We start from the raw sequence: 20,975 nt of genomic DNA on the forward strand, positions 1-20,975 counted from the left end.
AAATCCTCTAGGTCTGATACTACTTTGTGGAGTAGCTTTTTGACAAATTTCCTTTTTTTTTTCTCCAGAGATTGGATTATTCCAGTCATCCATCTCAACTAGTATCAGTTTTACTAAATGTTATTTCTCAAGAATTTTATGTAGATTTAAAGAATTTATTTTAACACAATTATGCAAAGTTGTCTTTTATTACTTTTCAAAGATTTCTTCAGTTTTATTTTCTTGTTTATATATTTAAACCATCTTCTAGTCTTTCTTTGTTTTAGTTGTGCTTTTTTATGCGTTGTGGAGTGAAGAAAAAAATAATACTTGTCTTTTAATTTGTAATTATAACAGGTACTTATATTTACTGATATAACTTTTTTCTTAGTACTAATATAGTCTATGTTAAATATACTCTCTTTTTAAATGTTTATTTATTTATTTATTTTGAGAGAGAGAGAGAGAGAGAGAGCGAGAGTGCATGTGAGAGGGGGAGGGGCAGAGAGGGAGAGAGAGGAGAGAGAGAGAGAGAGAGAGAGAGAGAGAGAGAGAGAATCCCAAGCCGACTCCCTGCTGTCAACGCAGAGCCCACTGTGGGCCTCAAACTCTTGAACTGTGAGATATGACCGGAACCGAAATCGAGAGTCAGTAGCTTAACCAACTGAGCCACCCAAGCACCACTTAAATATACTCTCTTGAGACATTTCATTATGTTATGTTTTCTTTGTTTTTTTTTTTTAAACTCCAACTGTGTGTTTTTGGTTTGTTTTCTCTTGTTTTTGCTTTTGTTTTTATATTTGAGAATATTTGTATTTTTAATTTTATGTAATGTCCTTAATCTCTCCTCCTTTCCCTCAGACACTGTATTTTGATTCCTTACTATGAGCAAGAATAAAATTAGCCTGTAACTCTTTTCCTTCCCTTTCCACCATGTAATTTTAGTTAATAATATTATCTGTTCTAATTCTTATCTTTGCACTCCTAAGAATGGGCTTCTACCATTCAGTTTGTCAATTTAAATTGTATTATTTTATTCCCAACTTTTACCAACAAGGTACTCAGTGAACTTTTTCTACATTTTCTTCTCCTCTCATTTTGTTTTGTTTCAGTATTTCTAGCTGGTCAGAGGCCATAATGTTTACATACGTCTCACTTTTTTTTAAATTTTTTTTAATGTTTATTTATTTTTGAGACAGAGAGAGGCAGAGCATGAACAAGGGAGGGGCAGAGAGAGAGACACACACACACAGAATCTGAAACACGCTCCAGGCTCCGAGCTGTCAGCACAGAGCCCCACCCGGGGCTCGAACTCACAGACCATGAGATCATGACCTGAGCCGAAGTCGGACGCTTAACCAACCGAGCCACCCAGCCGCCCCCTCACTTTCTTTTTTTTGGCTTTAAATTTCTAGTGAAATATATTCAGTGCTCACCACTAGTCTTCCTCCCCCCGCCCCCCACCAAGAAGCAGTGTTTTTCCAAAGCTGCTAATTGAGGTCTTGTGCACTTTTCAAGTTACTTTTTATCGTCTTATCTAGTAACCAGTCTTCTGACCATTCAGGTCGCAGACCTGCTCTCAGGATTTCTTACACAGTGCAGAGTCCTCCTCCTCATCTGTGGGTTAACCGTATTTGATATGTGTTTTCCGTCACCCCAAGGAGACCTTTGTACTCCCCTTTTCTTCACTAAGCTTCTGCTGAACTCCATTGCAGTGTGCTTTCTGGAACCAATTCTGCTGCTCTTAGGAATTTATTTGCCTGCTTATATGTAAATTAAAGTGTGCAATGTCTCTGTCTCTAATTACTTTTTAGGCATAATTTATGGATACTTTTACTTGTCTCATTTATTGGTCTCTGTTGTTTTTAGGAAGATCCGTGAGGACATCGAAATTTAGGGATCTGTTATTGTCTGTAGGGAGCTAGGCCTTGTCAAAAAACTTTAATATTTTAAAAAAGAAATTGTTATTCTATACATAAATTCAGACAGCAAGCTATAACTAAAATAAAAAACACAGTTTCAAAAGCCTATATTGTAAACCTAAGTATAATACTAAATTAAATCTATACCAGCTGAGAAGTTTTGATAGTATCAGGTACTTCCTTAGGTATGTCCAGATGCTAGTACAGTGTTATATTAAAGAAATAATGGGAGAAATATATTAATGTAAAATGATTCCAATATACTAAATATCTTACTCTGAACAATATCACACTCGGGGGGGAAACTTTTTATCAAAATCACCTATGTGTCAGTCTCCCTGGTGACATATTTAAAAACAAAATTGAGGTACTTTAAAAAATATATTGTAATACTAAAGTCTTGTTCCTTTAAGTTGATGACCATTTTTATTTCTTTATATCTCCCACTAATCAATTCAGTCATTACTGAATGATTCCTGAGAGTATACTTTAGGTAATGTCAGCCTGTATTTTGGTCATGAATGTCAATAAAATCTGTTGTTTTGGGGATGCCTAATGTTTTTCTTCATCGTCATCACAGATTCTTCATTTTTCCCATAGAACAGTTATCTTGCATGGTCCATTAATTTGAATGGAAGTGAAAAAGGGAGTGGTGTATCAGCAGCATAGCAAAAAAGGGGATTTTTTAAAAATAAAGCATTCATGGGACGCCTGGGTAGCTCAGTCGGTTGAGCGTCCGACTTCAGCTCAGGACATGATCTCACAGCTCGTGGGTTTGAGCCCCGCATCGGGCTCTGTTCTGACAGCTCGGAGCCTGGAGCCTGGAGCCTGCTTCAGATTCTGTGTCTCCCTCTCTCTTTGCCCCTAACCCACTCGCATTCTGTCTCTGTGTCTCTTAAAAATAAACAAACATTAAAAAAATTTAAAAAATAAATAAAGTATTCATTTCAAACTGAAATACAAATGGAGAATTGAAACTTGGATTCCTTGAATGGAAGATAATCTATACGGTAGCTCTCAGGATGTAATACATAATCTATGCAATTTTACACTGTGATTAAAATAGCATCTCATGTATAAGCCATAGCAAATTCAGTAGAGGTTCGTTTTTAGTTTGTGAATATGAGTGGTTTCCCTACACCGCAGCTCATATACAGAGTCATTGGAGAAAGTATAAATATGCAGATAAAATTGTTTCCAGAACATTACAAAGGCCCATTGTTTACAACCAGTATATTGGCTTTGATTATACTCTTCTGTCATGTTATGCTGAGGAATTTCCTTTACTTGATGTTAATTTTTGAAGAGTTGATAAATCAAGCAGAAAATTTAAAGAGAGACAAATTGAACTTGGTAGTTTCTGATACTATCCAGTTTCTACTTTGTATTATTTCTGATCTGGGGGAAAATCCTGCCAATTTTTTTCCTTAAAGTATAATTTTCCTATCCATGTAAAATACTGATATTGGCTATTTCAAACATTGTTGTTCCAGTGGTGACCACTAAAACAAACAAAAAAATAAAGAAAAGAAAATCAAATTTTGATACACTTCTTTTTGAAGAAACATATTAACCTTCAATATGCCTAATTTCTTACCTAAATAAGAAGTATGTACCCACAACTATATGGTCAACTAATCTTCAAACACCAGGAAAGAATATCCAATGGAGAAAATACAGTATCTTCAACAAATGATGCTGGGAAAACTAGACAGCAACATGCAGAAGAATGGAACTGGATGTTCTTATGCCATACACAAAAATAAATTCAAAGTGGATGGAAGACATAAATGTGAGACAGAAATTATCAGAATTCTAGAGAAGAACACAGGCAGCAACCTCTTTGACCTCAGTTGGACCAACTTCTTACTAGACAAGTCGCTGAAAGCAAGGGAAACAAAAGCAAACATGAACTATTGGGACTTCTTCAAGAGAAAAACCTTCAGCACAGCAAAGGAAACAATCAACAAAACTAAAAGACAGCCTATGGAATGGGATAAGATGTTTGCAAGCTACATATCTGATAAAGGGTTGGTATACAAAATCTATAAAGAACTTGTAAGACTCAATACCCAAAATGAATAACCCAGTAAAGAAATTGACAGAAGACATGAATAGACACTTTTCCAAAGAAGACATCCAGAAGGCTAATAGACACATAAAAAGATGCTCAACATCATTCATCATCAGGGAAATACAAATCAAAACCACAAGGAGATACCACCTCACACCTGTCAGAGTGGCTAAAATTAACAACACAAGAAGCAACAGGTGTTGGTGAGGGTGCAAAGAAAGGGGAACCCTCTTGCACTGTTGGTGGGAATGAAAACTGGAGTGCAGCCACTCCAGCCAGTATGGAGGTTCCTCAAGAAACTGAAAATAGAACTACCCTACTATCTAGCAATTGCACTATTAAGTATTTACCCAAAGGATACAAAAATATAGATTCAAAGGGGTACATGCACCTCAATGTTTACAGCAACATTATCAACAGTAGCCAAACTGTGAAGAGAGCCCAAATGTACATGGACTGATGAATGGATAAAGAAGACGTGGTACATCTTATATATATATATATATATAAGATTATATATATATGATTATATATATATGATTATATATATATAAGATTATATATATGATTATATATATATTATTATATATATAAGCTTTATATATATATATATATACACATATATATATATGTATGTATATGTATATAATGGAATATTACTCGGCCATCAAAAAATGAAATCTTGCTATTCGCAATGACATGGGTGGAGCTAGAATGCATTATGCTAAATGAAATAAGTCAATCAAAGAAAGGCAAATACCATATGATTTCACTCATATGTGGAATTTAAGAAACAAACCAGAAGAACCTATTGGAAGGAGAGGGAGAAAGAAGAGAGGGAAGCAAACCACAAGAGACTCTTAACGATATAGAACAAACTGAAGGTTGATGAAGGGATGTGGGTGGGAGATGGGCTAGATGGGTGATAGATATTGAGGAGGGCACTTGTTGGGTTGAGCACTAGGTATGGTATGTAAGTGATGAATCACTGAATTCTACTCCTGAAACCAATAATGCACTATATGTTAACTAACTAAATTTAATTTTTCACGTTTAATTATTTTTTTAATATTTAGTTTTTTTATTTTGAGAGAAGGAGAGAGAGAGAGAGGGAGAGAGAATGAGTGGGGGAGGGGCAGAGAGAGAGAGGGAGAGAGAGAATTCCAAGCAGGCTCCATGCTGACCGTGGAGCCCAACACAGGGCTCTCTCATGACTGTGAGATCATGACCCGAGCCAAAATCAAGAGTTGGATGCTAAACTGACTGAGCCACCCAGGAACCCCAAACAACTAAAATTTAAATAAATAAAAAAAGAAGCACTTAAGTGTGTGGGTGGGAGTGTATGCCCCTGAGTGTTGGGATTTAAATGAGAGTAATACAGAAAAAGCTACTGTTTGTTTAAGAAGATGTGGGTTTCTATAAATTTAACTGCCTCTCCTGAAGTGACGACAAAATAAAGGAAAACCTGTGAAGTGACAACACAAGAAATGCAAGTGAGAAGAATGAAGTCTTAAATAGAGAAGCAATAGGAAAGAAGGTAAATGCACAATAGAAAAGATGTATCATAAAAAGGGACTATGATCAATAAGGCTGAGAAAATTCTGGAAACCTAGAGACTTGTTTTGCATCAGATGAAGTTGTGAATCGTTTCTCAATTCAAATGCCTAATTTCTGGATAAGGAACCCTATCCAACTAAAGTGAGCAGCTTTCTATGGGAAAAACTAATTTTTCACAGGTTAAAGGTATAGAACCAGCCACAGATAAATGACTTATTTACCCTGAAATGGAGCAAGTACAGGAGAGAGTACTATACTGAAAAGTCTACCAAACTGATAAACACTGCATCATTGAGTCAATTAGTTGCCACGTAAAAAGTATAAATTCCAAATAAAATGTACAACTAAGTCTTTTCTCATTGATGGTTTCTGTAAAAGCTCTAAAATCTGAAGAATGGAAATGATACCAAATGGAAGAGAAGATTGTACTTTTCCTACCAACTAAAAGGGGGCCACATCTAAAAGAATTAATGGAATGGGGAAAATGTGTTCTTTTTTTCTGTTCTAATATCTGTTCCTGTGAAATATTTGCACGATGTAGGGGATAACCAAATTATGCGTTTTTGGTAACACTATTAATTTCAAAGTTAATAGTCATCAAATTTAAGAGACTTTCACTTTGTTATTTTAACTAAAATATATCAACATTTCATTTAAATTATTTACAAGTATATTTGAGCTTTATATGTTGAGTTCTATTTTATAGCGGGAGTCTAGGATCACCAGTCTGACTCACAAATGCACACACACACACACACACACACACACACATACACACACACACACTTTAATTTGTTAAAAAAATTTTCAAGGGAGTTAGGGCAACCTGAATTAAACAAAAAAGTCTTGATTAACATTATACATCCAAACAGAGAACAGATGCATTCTATGTTTTCATCTTATTTTAAAACCAAAGATTCACTTTGAGCCACTATGAAAATTGATCTTAAGCTCATATCCCCAAGTAAACTTTAACTAATAACATTTTCACTCCTTTTATCAATTTAAAATAGTTTCTGTTTAAATTTAAATCTATTTAATTTACTCTTACCATCACTATCACAAATCTCTGAAGTGTTCTCATTTTACTAAACTTTAAATACTTCCCAACAAGAAAACAGGCCCACACTGTTTCATTTACTTGCAGAAAAATGATGAACTTTGTCATTTTTAATTTAAAAATGATTATACTGCAAGTCAAAACTGTACGTGAGATCTTAATTTTTTTTTCAGATCTTTGAACTTTTTCCTTTGGCAAGTATTTTAAACTTTCATCTGGCTTCTAGTCACTCTTAACCTTAAATCACTCATTTGTCCCCAAAAATAAACTCACTTCCCACACCTCAGAGCAAGGGGAAGGGTACAGGCAGGAACTCCTTTAACAAGCCCACTCTCAACAAAAATGTCCCAATAATGTTAACTGAGGCTTAGATTCCACTTGCAACCCATTCTCTCTTCCATTCCTTCAAAACCTCACCAATCCCACCCGCCGCTCCCAATATTTTCACTGGCTCTTTCCCTTTGGCTCGCACTCATGCTGCTGAAAATAGCCTGTACTTCAACAGACACATTGATTATATCTCATAATATTTTCTCAAACTTTTAATTAGTTAAGTTTGTTGCCAACATTTAAAAATTGGAATATGACATCTAAAATGAAGATCTCTGGCTTATTTTGGAAAAACACAAGTATCTGACTATGTGTTTGCAATAGGCTGAAACAGAATACTGGCCACACCTTTTGATGGGACCTGCATTCTCCAGTTTGCGATAGTCCTCAGCTGTCTTTATTGTTTGTTTCTATCTGGCTTTCTTCATTTATGTTGTCTCTTCCAAGCTTTCAGACTTCCCATACTTCCTCATTTGCTTCTCTTATTTCCTTCATTTCTCTGCTCACTATAATTGAACTCTCTATGTTGTGCTCTCTATGTTACCCTCTAGGTTGAATGTGCCTTATTAAATCTGATTCTCTTCTCTCTGTTGTTTTATGTTCCATGACACCATACTCCTTTGTTTCTTTCGATCTCTGTGTCAGCCAATTTCATACCATTTTCTTATTCATCTTACTCTACTCGTAAATGCTGTTTGTTTATCTCCCAATAGCTACTCTTAGTATTCTTCTCCTTAGTCATCTTCTCTATATACCCTGGATGGGCAAACTTATCCATGACCTACAGGGTAAAGACTCCCTCACAAATCAGTATCTCCAGCCCATACCTTTCTCTGGACTTTCCTTACCACTTAGAACGTCATGTATCCAACTGTCCACTGGGCATCTCCTTTGGAAGACTTTTAAATTTCTATAGATTTAGCATTTCAAGTTAAGACTTATCTTTCCATCTCCAGTTACCATCCATCCATTCCATCAAAAACTCTCGCTCTTCATACATCCCAAACAGTGTCATCCAAGCCACCACAGCTGGAAACATGGGGATTATGCTAATCTTTAATCATCTCTTCTCCCAACGAAAGTGATCAAATTCGGTCAAGTGCACCTTGTGGCTATCTCTTGTACAGCCCACTGTAATTGCCTAGTAGGCCCACAACACATCTTTCTTGGGCTGATGCAGGGTCTCATAACTGGTATCCTTGCTTTCAGCCTCTTTTCTTCAGGATCACATGTCACACTATTTTACATCAAATTATAATACCCATCTTTTTATATCCTTTAAATGGTTCTTTGTTACTAACAATATAAAACTCCAAAGTCCTGTGTATTATACAAAACACCTGTGGTTTGATCTGTGATACCTCTTTAGCTTTATGTCCTATCCCTTCACCCCATCACATCCCATATTTCAGTGGTGGTTCCTTGAAACATGCTTTATACCACCTTGTTTGTACAACATGGTAGCCCCTCTATTTGAATGCCTTCATCCCTCTAGGGTGCTTGCTCCAAAGAACTCTTCATCTGTCCAGGGTTCCGAACTCACCCAGAAAAATGTACCTGTTCCTGCCTCTGTGACATCATGCCTGACTTTACTACAACATTGGTCATATTCATTTGCCTACTAGACAAGTAGCATAAAGGACTGAAAAAAGCCATGAATAAAAATAGAGAGAAGGGTAAGGTCTGTAGAAAACTGGAAAACACCTTCCTTATTTAAAGTGGCCAAGAACCCTTCACCTCTAGTACATAGCAGGGATGTTATTTTCCTTTCCATGCATCCCTAACCTCTTGCAAATAGTAAGTATCGAATACATATTTGTAAAATTTAAAAAAATGAATAAGTTATTTTTATTGAATAATTTAAGGTTTTTTTTTTTTTTTTAATTTTCCTACTGAATGGGCATTAATCAATGATTCCCCAAGGGTAAGTCCATCAGCATCACCCTGCAACATGTTTGAAATGCAAATTCTTGGGCCTTACATCAGAACAACTGATTCAGAGACAGAAATTTCGCAGTTTATGTTTTAACAAACCCTTCAGGTCATTCTGATACCTGCTAAAATCTGAAAACTACTGGGTTATGTTAATTAATGTTTACATAAAACTATAAAGATAAATTTTAAGTGAAACTAAATGTAAAAGTATAATAAAGTTAAGTTTTTATAGTCTCTTATTCTTACAGTTCTTTTCAAAAGTGAACTTTTTAATCTAATTTAATCTTATTAAGGTATGACAAAGGAGATTCCATTATCTTTGAAATGATTAAAATCATACTGTCTGAACCAAAGGAGAATTTCTACTTTTGTGCTTATTAAAAGAAAAGTTTGAATTACTCTAAAAGCTTTGACAACAGCTTAGTCTATACACACAAAATGCAGCTGGTAATTTAAGCAATTATCTAACTAATTTAAACCACTAAAAATGTATTCGTATGCTTTGGACTCAATATTCTGAATAATTGACACATAAAATATATATTTGCCTGAATAGCTACATTACTCCCTCAAATTTGCATATCAGTTTTCAGACCTCAAGTTAAAGAACAAAGAAATTTTCTATATACTGGTTTCTAAAAGGGTATTCGCAGTGTTTTTACTATTCTCCATTGGAGCTGAAAGTTATTCTTTAATTCAAAGATGAAGAGCTGTAGTAGTAATACAGAGTTTCCCCCTCAGTGAGCATTACTATGGAAACAATCTATTATTCAGATGAATTTAATTAAAGGTTTTACAACGTAACTAATATTTACTATTATCATGGGTTTGCAAGTTTCCTCTTTTCAAAGATTAAATTTGATATAAAAAAGGAACTATGACATGGTTGCTAAAAGAAGTCCAGGAAAATTTCCGTCACGGGTTGCAATCAACTTTATATTACATTTCCCCTCTAGGATTTGGGCAAAAGACGTATTTCTGAGATCAGGAAAATTGCTGGTAGTTGAAAAAAATTATGTTTTATCTCTTTATTAATAATGAATGCTAATGACCGTCTAAATCGACATATCCATGCCAGAAACTCCTCGTGTACATATCATTTGGAAAATTTTGTTACCTAGCAACATCCAAATCAGGGACAGTTTCTGGTCATACTGCCTTTGGGTAGCTGGTGTCTGTACCATTTGTGTTTGGAATACTCCATCAAGAGAGTCCCTGTCAATGTGATGACTATATGGTCATCCCAGGTCAATTTAGGTTAAGTGTCATTACATTCACACAGTTTGAATGGCTTCTCTAATGGCATTTGGAAAAGGAAGAAATCTATTGGAGAGAAATAAAATAACAGTATTAATAAGACACACATTGATTTATTAAGTATTTATCACATAGAAACCTTACTAGTTACATATACTACCGATGTGTTTGCTTTCATTTCCAATCCCTTTTCCCTGAGATATTTTAACCTTGGGTGGCTAAAAGCAGTCCACCACCTTGTCCTGTTTTCTGCCTTATATCCCTTATCCCAAACCTGTCTTTTCTGCCTCTTGGCTTTCATGATGACCTGGCTAGGTTGGAAGCAGTGTGTCTCAGACATCATCAGCATTTGTGACCCTGTTCCAGAAGTTCTTGTTGCTGCTGCAGCTCCCGTAATGGCTCTCGCTGCTGCTGCGGCACTAACTTCCCCCACCTCCACACATGTGCGCCATGCGGTACTGGGTCAGGACTTGCCTTGCTTCAAGATTCCAATTTGGTCTCACACTTACTGCCTCATTGTACGTTGCTGCTTTTTCTTGGTATCTGTCACCCTAGGAGTTAGTTTTTCAAGGCATTACTGACCATCTCTGTCCCCTTAAAGGGTCCTACATTTAGCTTTGGCTTTACTAGATCCATGGGCCCCCTGGTGATCTTTTGTTGTCACTAGTATCAGGATTTCATTGGCTGCACTGCCCCATTTGTCACCCGCTAATCAGGTCAGCGCTGAGTTCATACTGAGTGATCCTTTTTCCCAGTCTAACTGCCACCTACTGCCTTCTTTGACAATATTATGCGTTATTCTAGCAGCCTATGGGCAACATCATATATTCATTACACACTTGGGAGTAGGAAAGATTCATCTCCTTGCAGGGTGCCTCGATGGAAATTTCTGCCTAAAAAGACAAGGCAGATAAGTCAATTATCTTGCCTGTTTCTCCCATCAGATTCAGTCTGTTGCTCTCTCTGACTCAGAGATTAAAGTCATGTCTCTCTGCACATCTGGAGCTATTTAGCTGGAGAAAAATCTCACGGTGATTTTAAGGCTTCCAATTTAAGTGTCAGGTTGTGAATACAGTGATTTTAGAGAGGTACATCAACAGTACTTCACAAATCCTTATGGTGTGATAATAGCTGATAGTAGGCTTAATTCAGATTATAGTTTTTTTCAGACCAAAATATGGCTATCGTTCTTGCTCTGCGCTGTGGGCACGGTGCTACTCAGCCAGACACCTTCCTCAGGCCTAGGACAGCCTCGCAGCTGGGAATATTGGCTGCTGAGTGTGCACAGCTCTGCTCCTCACTGACAACTGTGGTCCAAGGCAGGGAAGTGCCTTACGCAGGTTATGGACCTTCTCATGGGGTAGCTGTAGCAGGTGACTGGCTGATGCTGGGAGACAAAGACCAATACCCTGACTTGAATGTGGCATCACTCTGCAGGGCTGTTCTAGATCCTGAGCCCCCTGGAGGGCTGGCTGAAGCTTCCTTTGCATTTGCATGAGAGTTTAACCCAATCCTGTCTTAATCCCTTTTCTCAGGCATATCTCCTGAGAACACTCCTCATAAAGACCTTTGGTACAAGACGCGTCTCAGGGATCCAGCCTCCCACTACCTGTACTCCTTTGTGAGAGGAAAACATCTCTGTTCATCGTCTTCACGACATCCCCCATTTCCCACCCCCACCAAGCATGTCCCTTCCTTACCCTACTATATTCTCTAGTTTCCATGGCTGCTTGAACTTAAGTTTCTCTCTACTTTTTAGTCCATAATTCAACTAAGCAGAACCAAGCCAGAGTAAGTTGTTTCTGATACTATAAGTATATTAAATATATTTAATACATATTTAAGATAGAGAGAATACATATTTAATATATATTCAAGAGGAGAGGGAACATGAAGCAGGTTCCATGCTCAGCACAGAGCCCAAGGTGGGGCTCAACCCCATGACCCTGGGATCAGGAGCAGAAATCAAGAGTCACCAGCTCAACTGACTGAGCCCCCCAGGCACCCCTGGTAAAATTATTAGGTAATCAAAGTTCTAAGAGTTTGCAGCAATGAAGAGAAGCTGAACCCAGGAAATGACTGGGAATTGGCAATTGTGAGGAAATTCAATGATTAGCAGTATGTGGAGGACTTTTTGGAAATATTTGCTTTTCTGCGAGAAATGTTATTTCTAATATTCCCAGATTCATTCCTAAATTAGAAAAACTGTTTCCTTCCAAATGCTAGTAGATAAGAAACAACTCCCAGGATAAGAGAGAAGGAAAGAGAAAGAGCAGTTCAGGTTAACGAGGTCTTCTTCATTTGGAAAAGTTTAGTACAACTATTTTCTAAAGTCCCATTACCCATTACCACAGGAGATAGGGCAGAAATGTAGCTGTGATCATTATAAATTTGTGGGAACTATGAATAGCATAAATATATAAACAAAGAAACTCAGAACGAAAAGGAATATTAAGAGTCAACTAATCCCAGGCAATCCTAGGGGAGGTTAGAAGAAGGGTTTTGGTTGAGGGAAGGGAACTTTGTTATTCATTTTCAGAGGTCATAAATAAAATTGTGTGTATGCATTTATCTACATTTATTTAGAGGAGAATTATGGTTCTCATTAAATACTCAGGTGGATATTTATGGCCCAAGAAACCACCAAATCTTGGGTAAAACTGAAGTTAAATAAAATAAGTTGCTGTTTTATTCTGACTTTACCCTGATTTCCTGTTTGGCCTTGAGCCAAGTGTTTAACATCTTTGCATGTATCGATTGGAGTCATAATTCCAGGCTTTTTTAAAGAGAAAGATAATTGATTAACTGTGTACCTACTTGGGTGAGAAGTTAAAAGCTCTCAGTTAAATATGACACAGGATACATGAAGATGAAGCTTCCAAAATTACATTTAACAGCTTCATAAAAGTGACATGTTCTGAGAAAGACCTTGTAGCAGTCATTCATTCATGCATGTTAGATACTTCTTAGATGAAAATGGTATATTTAAACGAAATCAGGTTTGTGTAAGCAGTTTATTAAAACTTATAATTACTGGGAGAATGTGTAAAAAATGTGTAAAAACTCCTAATCTGTCATTCTTATTTCAGATTTATAAAACATTTAATAGATGAAAGGCCAAATAGTACTATTTTAGTTGTCCAGTTAGAAAGCAGATATGGTAAAATATGGAGACTTAACTTATAAGGGTATTTTTCAGTGTTAAGAACCATGACAGGATTATACTCATCCATGCTTTATATTTCATGCCTAAAAGTGCTAGCATTGAGCAAAATTCTCAATGTGTATTCTTTCCGGATGAGCTGCGGTTAGACAACTAAATCTGTAATGCAATATAACATGGTCATATTAACCTAGTGATGCAGAAAAGACCATCTGTACCACCTTGGATATGACTAAACTGTAGGAGCAAGCTAAATGCCTTGTGTGGCCATTAATTTAAGAAACACAGTGAATGGTTTTTAAAGGAGGAGGGTAATGTAACTGATGAAAAATGAATAAAAGTATGCATTGACCTTCAGTGCATTGTAATAAGCTTGCAGAATTGATTTGTAAACTGCTTTATAAGTCAATTCCATGGGCATTAAAAACTAATCAAGTGACTTCGATGCAGTTCACTGATTTTTAACTTGGCAATTTACTTGAGCATATAAGAGTTGTTGGTAAAATTATGTAGGAATGCTTGCAAAACAGTTACTCTGGTACACTGTTATTTAATCTTATTTGCATAGATTGATTACTCTCACCTACAATTTATTAATCCAGAACTTAAAGTGGACCATATGTGGATTTTGTCTGTGCATTGTGTCATGTTTTTTTGTTTTTTGTTTTTTTTACCAGAAAGATAAATTATATTACAGTTGTATTTAACACTATTAACTGCTAGCCCACAAATGAAAGCTTACAGTAATAAAGTAGCCTACTTGGGGCGCCTGGGTGGCTCAGTCGGTTAAGCATCCGACTTCGGCTCAGGTCATGATCTCATAGTTCTTGAGTTCGAGCTCTGTGTCGGGCTCTGTGCTGACAGCTCGGAGCCTGGAGCCTGCTTCGGATTCTGTGTCTTCCTCTCTCTCTGACCCTCCCCAACTAATGCTCTATCTCTCTCAACAATAAATAAACATTAAAAAAAATAATAAAGTAGCCAACTTAATTCTAAAATCTTCTGTAATTGTTTACATAAAATGAAGAATTTGAAAACACTTCTGTCTTATGTTCTAAAACCAGAATGGTAGCAATTAGTAACCTCTGAAAAAGGTAAAATTAAGAAGTAGAGTTGGAATCGGGTATAAAGGGCAGGGTATAGAGTTCATCATTTCCATGAGCTATTGAGTTCCACTTAATCAATCATTTTTGGTAAACATGGGTCAATACAATTCCAGAAGGCTAAGATTATCCAATTAAGTTGGCCAGAGTAATTAAGTATCTTAGTTTTCCACATTCAGAATTGAAGCACATTGTCAGTTTAGGATCTGTTTATAGATGATAGAAATTCATTTACCATGCTCAGGCATTCTGTCAGAGGTAGGATTTGGTAAGCAAAATAGACAGGGTCCCTGCCCTCATGAGGCCTACAGTCCACTGGAAAAGAGAAATGTTAATCAGAGAAGAAGGGCTAGAATTGGACAGATGGATCATGAGATTGGATTTGCTATGGAATTTTGAGGTGTCTTTTTAAGACTTCTAAGTGAAGATGTCAATGAGGCCAATCGATATGCAGGTTTGGAACTAAGAGAAAAGGTCTGGCCTGGAGATGTAGTTATGAATCATTGGATTAAATAAATATGGAATGGAAACTATGTGTATAGGTAAGACATTTACTGGAAGAGTAATTAAGAGTAATTATTTAAATAAAATACAGAAAAATCCATGAGTTTTGGAAGTGTTCTTCCATGTTTTAAAACCATCCTATGACTGAGGGAAAGTTCATAATAAATGTATTAAAAATAATGGTGCCCATGACACCTAAAGAATATAAGGTAGATAATATCGTAGCCCAAAGACTCCAAATGATTGACTAGAAGAGCAATGTGTAATTGTCAAGCCATCAGGCGATTTGAACATAGACCACTGCACTAGCAATGGAGATTAGAAACTCTGCGTTTTCTCATAGACAATACTTAGACAAGCTTTGAATTACACAATATTGTTTGGAGGCTATGTCTTATCTCTTCATTCTTTAGAAGTAAAAGTTTTACCTCATCAGTTTTTTAAAAGTTTATAAGGAATGCATGGATGCTTGATGTAACAAACAATAAAAATATATACAGAAGAATTCAATACATTACCTTCTGCTTCCAAACCCACTTAGCCAGTCAACATTACGGGTCTGATGTGTGTTCTTCCACATCTTTCTCTATTGCTATACTACTTCTACAGACAAATAAAGTCTTTTATTATTTTTAATGAAATGTCACAAACATTAAACTGAAACTCTTTTTCACTTAACACTTTTATTTTAATAAACTTCTAATTCTAATAAAAATATATGTATATATATACATATATATATATATGTATATATATATATATATATATATATATATATATGGTTTTTAAAGAGCATTATAAGATTCCAAAGTATAAAAAGGTCATAATTTATTCAATCATTCTCCTTCTAATGGATATCCAGGCTGTGTCTTATTTCTGTGCCTTTGTACTATCCTATTATTGGGATTCCTGAGTCAAATGAAAAGTATGTTTTCATTTTAATAGATACTGCACAATGATTTTTGAAATAATTTGTAGCAATTTGCAATCCCACCATCAAAGTGCCAGAATGCTCACCAGCATTTTTTGCCATCACTACATGTTATCTGTTTGTTTGTTTTTTCCAATTAACTGCTAAATTAAAGAGTGGAAAATGACATGTTTTTGTTTTGATTTGCATTCTTACTGCCAGTGAGTTTATGCATTTATTAGCTAATATTTTAATTTTAAAACTCACCTTTGAATGTTTATACTTGGTTGTCCTTTTAAGCCTCATCCACTGAGATAAGGATAACATTTCATGCCATATTCTCATATTTTGGAAACACAAAAAAAATATATATCAGGAAAGAGAAATTCTTATCTTTACATCTCTATCTGAAACGTAAAGCCTTTAAAGATTTTCCAATGGAATGAGGAATGTTTTCATAAACAGCTGACCCTGTTTTTCTAATCCACACATGAGTCACAGTATTGTCTAATACAAGCCTTCTAGATATGTCAGGCCAACTTCTTATCCCCACCTCGTTCCCTCCCTTCTTCCAGTACAATCACCCCCTATCCTCCACTCCACACGTATGCACTATAATATTTCCAGTACCCTCCCTTTTGCCTATGGTGTCCCATCCCTTCTTTTCCTTTCCAAACTGTATTCTACCCTTCAAATTCCCGTAAAATTCCCCCAAATCCCTTAAAAATGGATGTATAGTGTTTTTAACAATATGTTATATGCAATAATGTGTAACATGTCTTTAATTTATTGAAACAAAAAAAGTCATGTCATCCAAGTAATGCTTTCATGTCAGTGGAGTATATCTGTTTAACCATCAGAAACATGACAACGTTCTTTTATTATTTTCTTACTGCTTTTATGGTAATCAGTCTCAGAAATTTTCGACAATATCTCTCATTCCAACTGTGGATGACTTAATTCAGTATTGATTAATAAATCTTATTACATGGTATTAAGTATGAGTCAACGATGTTCATTTGTTTGTTTTTCTTAAGGGATATGTCTTGTACATATATAGTATATATATGTATATATGGATGTGTATATGGATTGTATATATCTATATATTTGTCTTATAATGTGTTTCTTTTTTCCTGTCTCCACTTGTAGGGAAACTTTTTGGGTTCAAATTCCCTGGTCTGAGAGTTCTCACTTACAGAAAGCAGTCCTTACCACAAGAAGACCCGGATGTGGTAGTAATTGACTCATCTAAACACAGCGATGATTCAGTAGCCATGAAGCACTTCAAGTCTCCTACAAAAGAGAGCTGCAGCCCTTCTGAAGCAGATGATACAAAAGCCTTGATACAGCCCAGCAAATGTTCCCCTTTGGTGAATATATCGGGACCTCTTGACCATTCCTCTCCCAAAAGGCAATGGGACCGACTGTACCCTGACATGCTGCAGTCAAGTTCCCAGCTGACTCATTCCAGATCGAAGGAAAGCATTTGTAGTATACGGAGGGCTTCTTCGGTTCATGATATAGAAGGATTCAGTGTCCACCCCAAGAACATATTTAGAGACCGACATGCCAGTGAAGGTATGTTTTTTTTTAAATAAGGAAACATATATTAATGGGTAATGAAAGGTAATTTCCATAGTTTTTAATTTTGACATTAATGCCTATGCCTTGGGGGAAGAAATGTGAGTAAATTACAGCAATTACAAATTATGAATTTTATATCCGGAAGTGTTACTGATTTTCCTCTTTGAACCCTAGTGAATAATTTGGTTTCTTCTAGCTTCTTTTCTGTGTTTCTGAAATGGTATGATAACCATTATCTGCCGACTTTATGGAGTGTTAATTAATACTTAATATAAGATGTGCTTAGGTGATGACACTATCATCTCAAGCATAATTAATTTTGCTGCATTTAGTAAATAGTCAAGCTCTGAGCAGGAGTGATGTGCCTTCACAGGACTCTTTTATTAACCAAATCTTTCCAAAGAAAGAGGTGTGTAAAATGTGGTGTAGCGACCAATCAGAAAGCTATAAACTGATTGGGTAGGGATGGGGTAGGAAGGAAGAAGGGGAAAGGTTTAGAGAGAAAAAGTAATCCCTGAAAGTATTGGAAGACCAAACTTGAAAACCAAAGTCAGAACAAGTTAGAATTCGTTTCTTTTTCCCTGGCCTCTTTGTGTTCACATTCTTACATTAGCCGGTAGTGAAAGCAGCAATGCTCAAAAGACCATGACAGGGGCACGTGGGTGACTCAGTCAGTTGAGCTTAGGACTTTGGCTCAGGTCATGATCTCACTGTTTGTGAGTTCGAGCCCCACATCGGGCTCACTGCTGTCAGCCTGTCAGCTTAGAGCCTGCTTCGGATCCTCTGCCCCTCTTTCTCTACCTCTCCCCCACTTGCGCTTTCTCCCCCCAAAAAGATAAATAAATATATTTTTTTAAAAAGACAGCGACAAAAAAAATCATCATTAACATGATGATGGCCAACTTTTACTGAGTATTTTCTATGTGTTGAGGCATTGAAAATGTTTGACACACATGAAGTGATTTAATTCTTACAACAACTCTGTGAGTTAGGAATTATTGCTAAGCCCCATTTAAAGATGAGGTAACTGGGGCTTAGATATGCTAAATATATGACTCCTCCAAGGTTAAAGAGTTCCGGAGCCGGCTTGCATACCCAGGACCACCTTTCTCCAGAGCCCACAGTCCACCACTCAGTGTTTTCCTGTGGTAGTGTTTTCCTGTGTTGAGTCTGCGGACTCAACGAGCTTTCCCCGAGGCTCGGAGATTCAGAGTACCTGTTGAATGGATATATCAGTCCCACTTTTCTAAATCCCGCAGTTCAGGTTCCTGAGCGGCCCATTGTTCTGTGGTATCCATGTCTGTGCGTTCCCATCATCACTGCTGCTTTTGTGAGTTTTCTTCTTAAAACATGCATCTGATCACTGGGCTCTTAATGTAGGGTACTAGGCACTTTGCCAGCTGGCCACAGTTCTTTTTCAAGCCTTCCTTCCAGCTTCTGCAGGACTCCTTCCCCTACTATGTATAAACCTGCACAAAGGTAATTGCTTTTTCCCAAACATGCGTCACACATTGTTTTGCTTCATTAGTTTGTTCTGCCAGGAATATCTGTTCTCTACTTTGTTCCTCCTCATCCTGCCACTCACAGTCCTCAGGGCCCATTTCCCCTTCCCAAACCAAAAGAACTCAATGATTTTACACCCTAATGTGCAAAGCAGCATTTGCACATTATGATAGCATTTATTACATTCTACCTTTATTTCGTATTAGAAGTCTGTCATTTCTGCGGGATACACAAAGCCGTAAGTATGCTTCTGTGAGCTCCCCCATCACAGGAGCTGGGGCATAGTGTGCTTGGCACCCTTAGTATCCAACACAATCGCCTGTCTCATGGCAAGAACTCAATAAGTGTTGGTGCCACACTGAGAGGACCATGCTCCCGAACTATGTTTCAAAACCGCGCACAACAGAAAATGATTATATTCCATAATACTTGAATCAGGTGGGGGTCTTTATTTAAAGGCCACAGTGAAGATGAGAAGGCAGAAGAGAATTCAGAAGGCAGAATTTCCAGGAAGAATTCAAAAAGAGATAAATCAGTATCACAAAAACAGAAGGGTTTTCCACAGATAGGTTTGAGAAACTATATATGGGACAAAAGCCAGTAGCACATCCCTTTTAATCTGTAGTCTAAAGAAGGTCAAAAGGAAAATAAAATCAAGGACAATTTCCAAGCTGAATAGTCATCTAAGTCCCCATACCATGGAGTGATTGCATGCTCAATATCTCCTGACTGAATGAAATTGCTGAAATTTGATCTATGAGCAATGAATCATATAGCCGAAATTTAATAAATCCAATAGGGTGATTCAAATGACTAACATACATTTTGCTTAGTTCGTCCCGTTAGTGTAAGCATCTTTAGAAATCATCCTGGCTTTTCAGAAATTGGCCTTATTGCCTAGAACCTGAGTTACAGTCTTAATACCATTCTTCCATATTAGATGGCACATGATCAGTGTGTGGTATAGACTTCGCCTATGATTTGACAGTGGTGCTGAGGAGGTTAGATCAGATTTCATGATTTCACCTTATTTGCTTCCATTTTATGTAGTCTTCATTTCGAACATAGTTGCTGATACAATTATGGGAAAGGATGATTTCACATTTCTGGATTTCTCAATTCAGGTTCTATACATGGACACTCAGTAGTGGGGACATCCTGCATTTTCTTCCCACACCAAAGCTATGTTAGTTTCCAGAAAAGTATCACTTGCTTACAGATACTACAGTTGTCTGGTTATCGGTGAATAAATTCAGAGGGTATTTTATAGTTCAGCTTTAGAACAGTTTTTTTAGCCACAAAATCACTGATTAGCCTAGAAGAAACCACACTTCCTATGGCTACATAATTTGATATATTTTAGAAACTGAGCTGCTGACAAAAGAAGATGGAAAACTTTAAAAGTTTTTATTTTTTCTTTGGGTATAGTTGATGCACAATGCTACATGATGATGAAAATTCTTTTAAACTGATTTTAATTTTATGAATTCATGTGACTGGTTAACAGGTTAAGTCCCACATGCACCAGATTCTGAATTCAGATTATTGCTTCTTCATTCAAGAAGAGAAATTTCCTTCTTTATAGGCTATCTTTATAGAACTTTAAATAATTTGCAAATATAATAGTGCATAATGTTTTACATTATCCTTTTATTTAATCTATATTACCAAGTACCTTAGAATTCTACTTCTCAAACCATTTATGGTGAAGGACCAGGATTTTTTCTAATCCATCACAGACCAATACATTTGTATATATAAGAAAAATGCACTATTAGAAAAATGAAATTTTCAAAAAAAATACATAGAAAATATAAGCCCTAACTGTTTTATTATTAGATTGACCCGACATAGAATTTCTCTGACAAGTTGCTAGAAGATTCTAGATGCTTACTCTAATTTCTGCAGTTATATTGTCACGGACAAATAACAAGGTCTCAGCTAGCACCAATGCACAGACTGCATGCTCTGTCTTAGAATGTCAAAGCAGCATTAACCATATAATATAACTTCTAGTCAGTTTTTTGGGAATTTGCAAATCTTTGTAATTTCGAGGTTTGTTATAATTTTTAACTACTTATAAGTAGTTGTTAC

The 20,975-nt window shown here is 36.4% G+C and overlaps 1 protein-coding gene across 3 annotated transcripts in view; it reads left to right on the plus strand.

Moving 5' to 3' along the window:
* Nucleotides 1-20,975, plus strand: part of KCNH7 (potassium voltage-gated channel subfamily H member 7) — a 477,468-nt gene that overhangs the window by 328,322 nt on the left and 128,171 nt on the right. For all 3 annotated transcript variants that reach the window (XM_060621108.3, XM_060621109.3, XM_060621110.3), the window contains exon 4: nucleotides 16,944-17,372. In XM_060621108.3, coding sequence (XP_060477091.1) covers nucleotides 16,944-17,372 — 429 coding nt within the window. The remainder of the gene's footprint in view (nucleotides 1-16,943; nucleotides 17,373-20,975) is intronic.

This window comes from Panthera onca, chromosome C1, assembly GCF_046562875.1.
Source record: "Panthera onca isolate mPanOnc1 chromosome C1, mPanOnc1 haplotype 2, whole genome shotgun sequence".
Classification (NCBI taxonomy): domain Eukaryota; kingdom Metazoa; phylum Chordata; class Mammalia; order Carnivora; family Felidae; genus Panthera; species Panthera onca.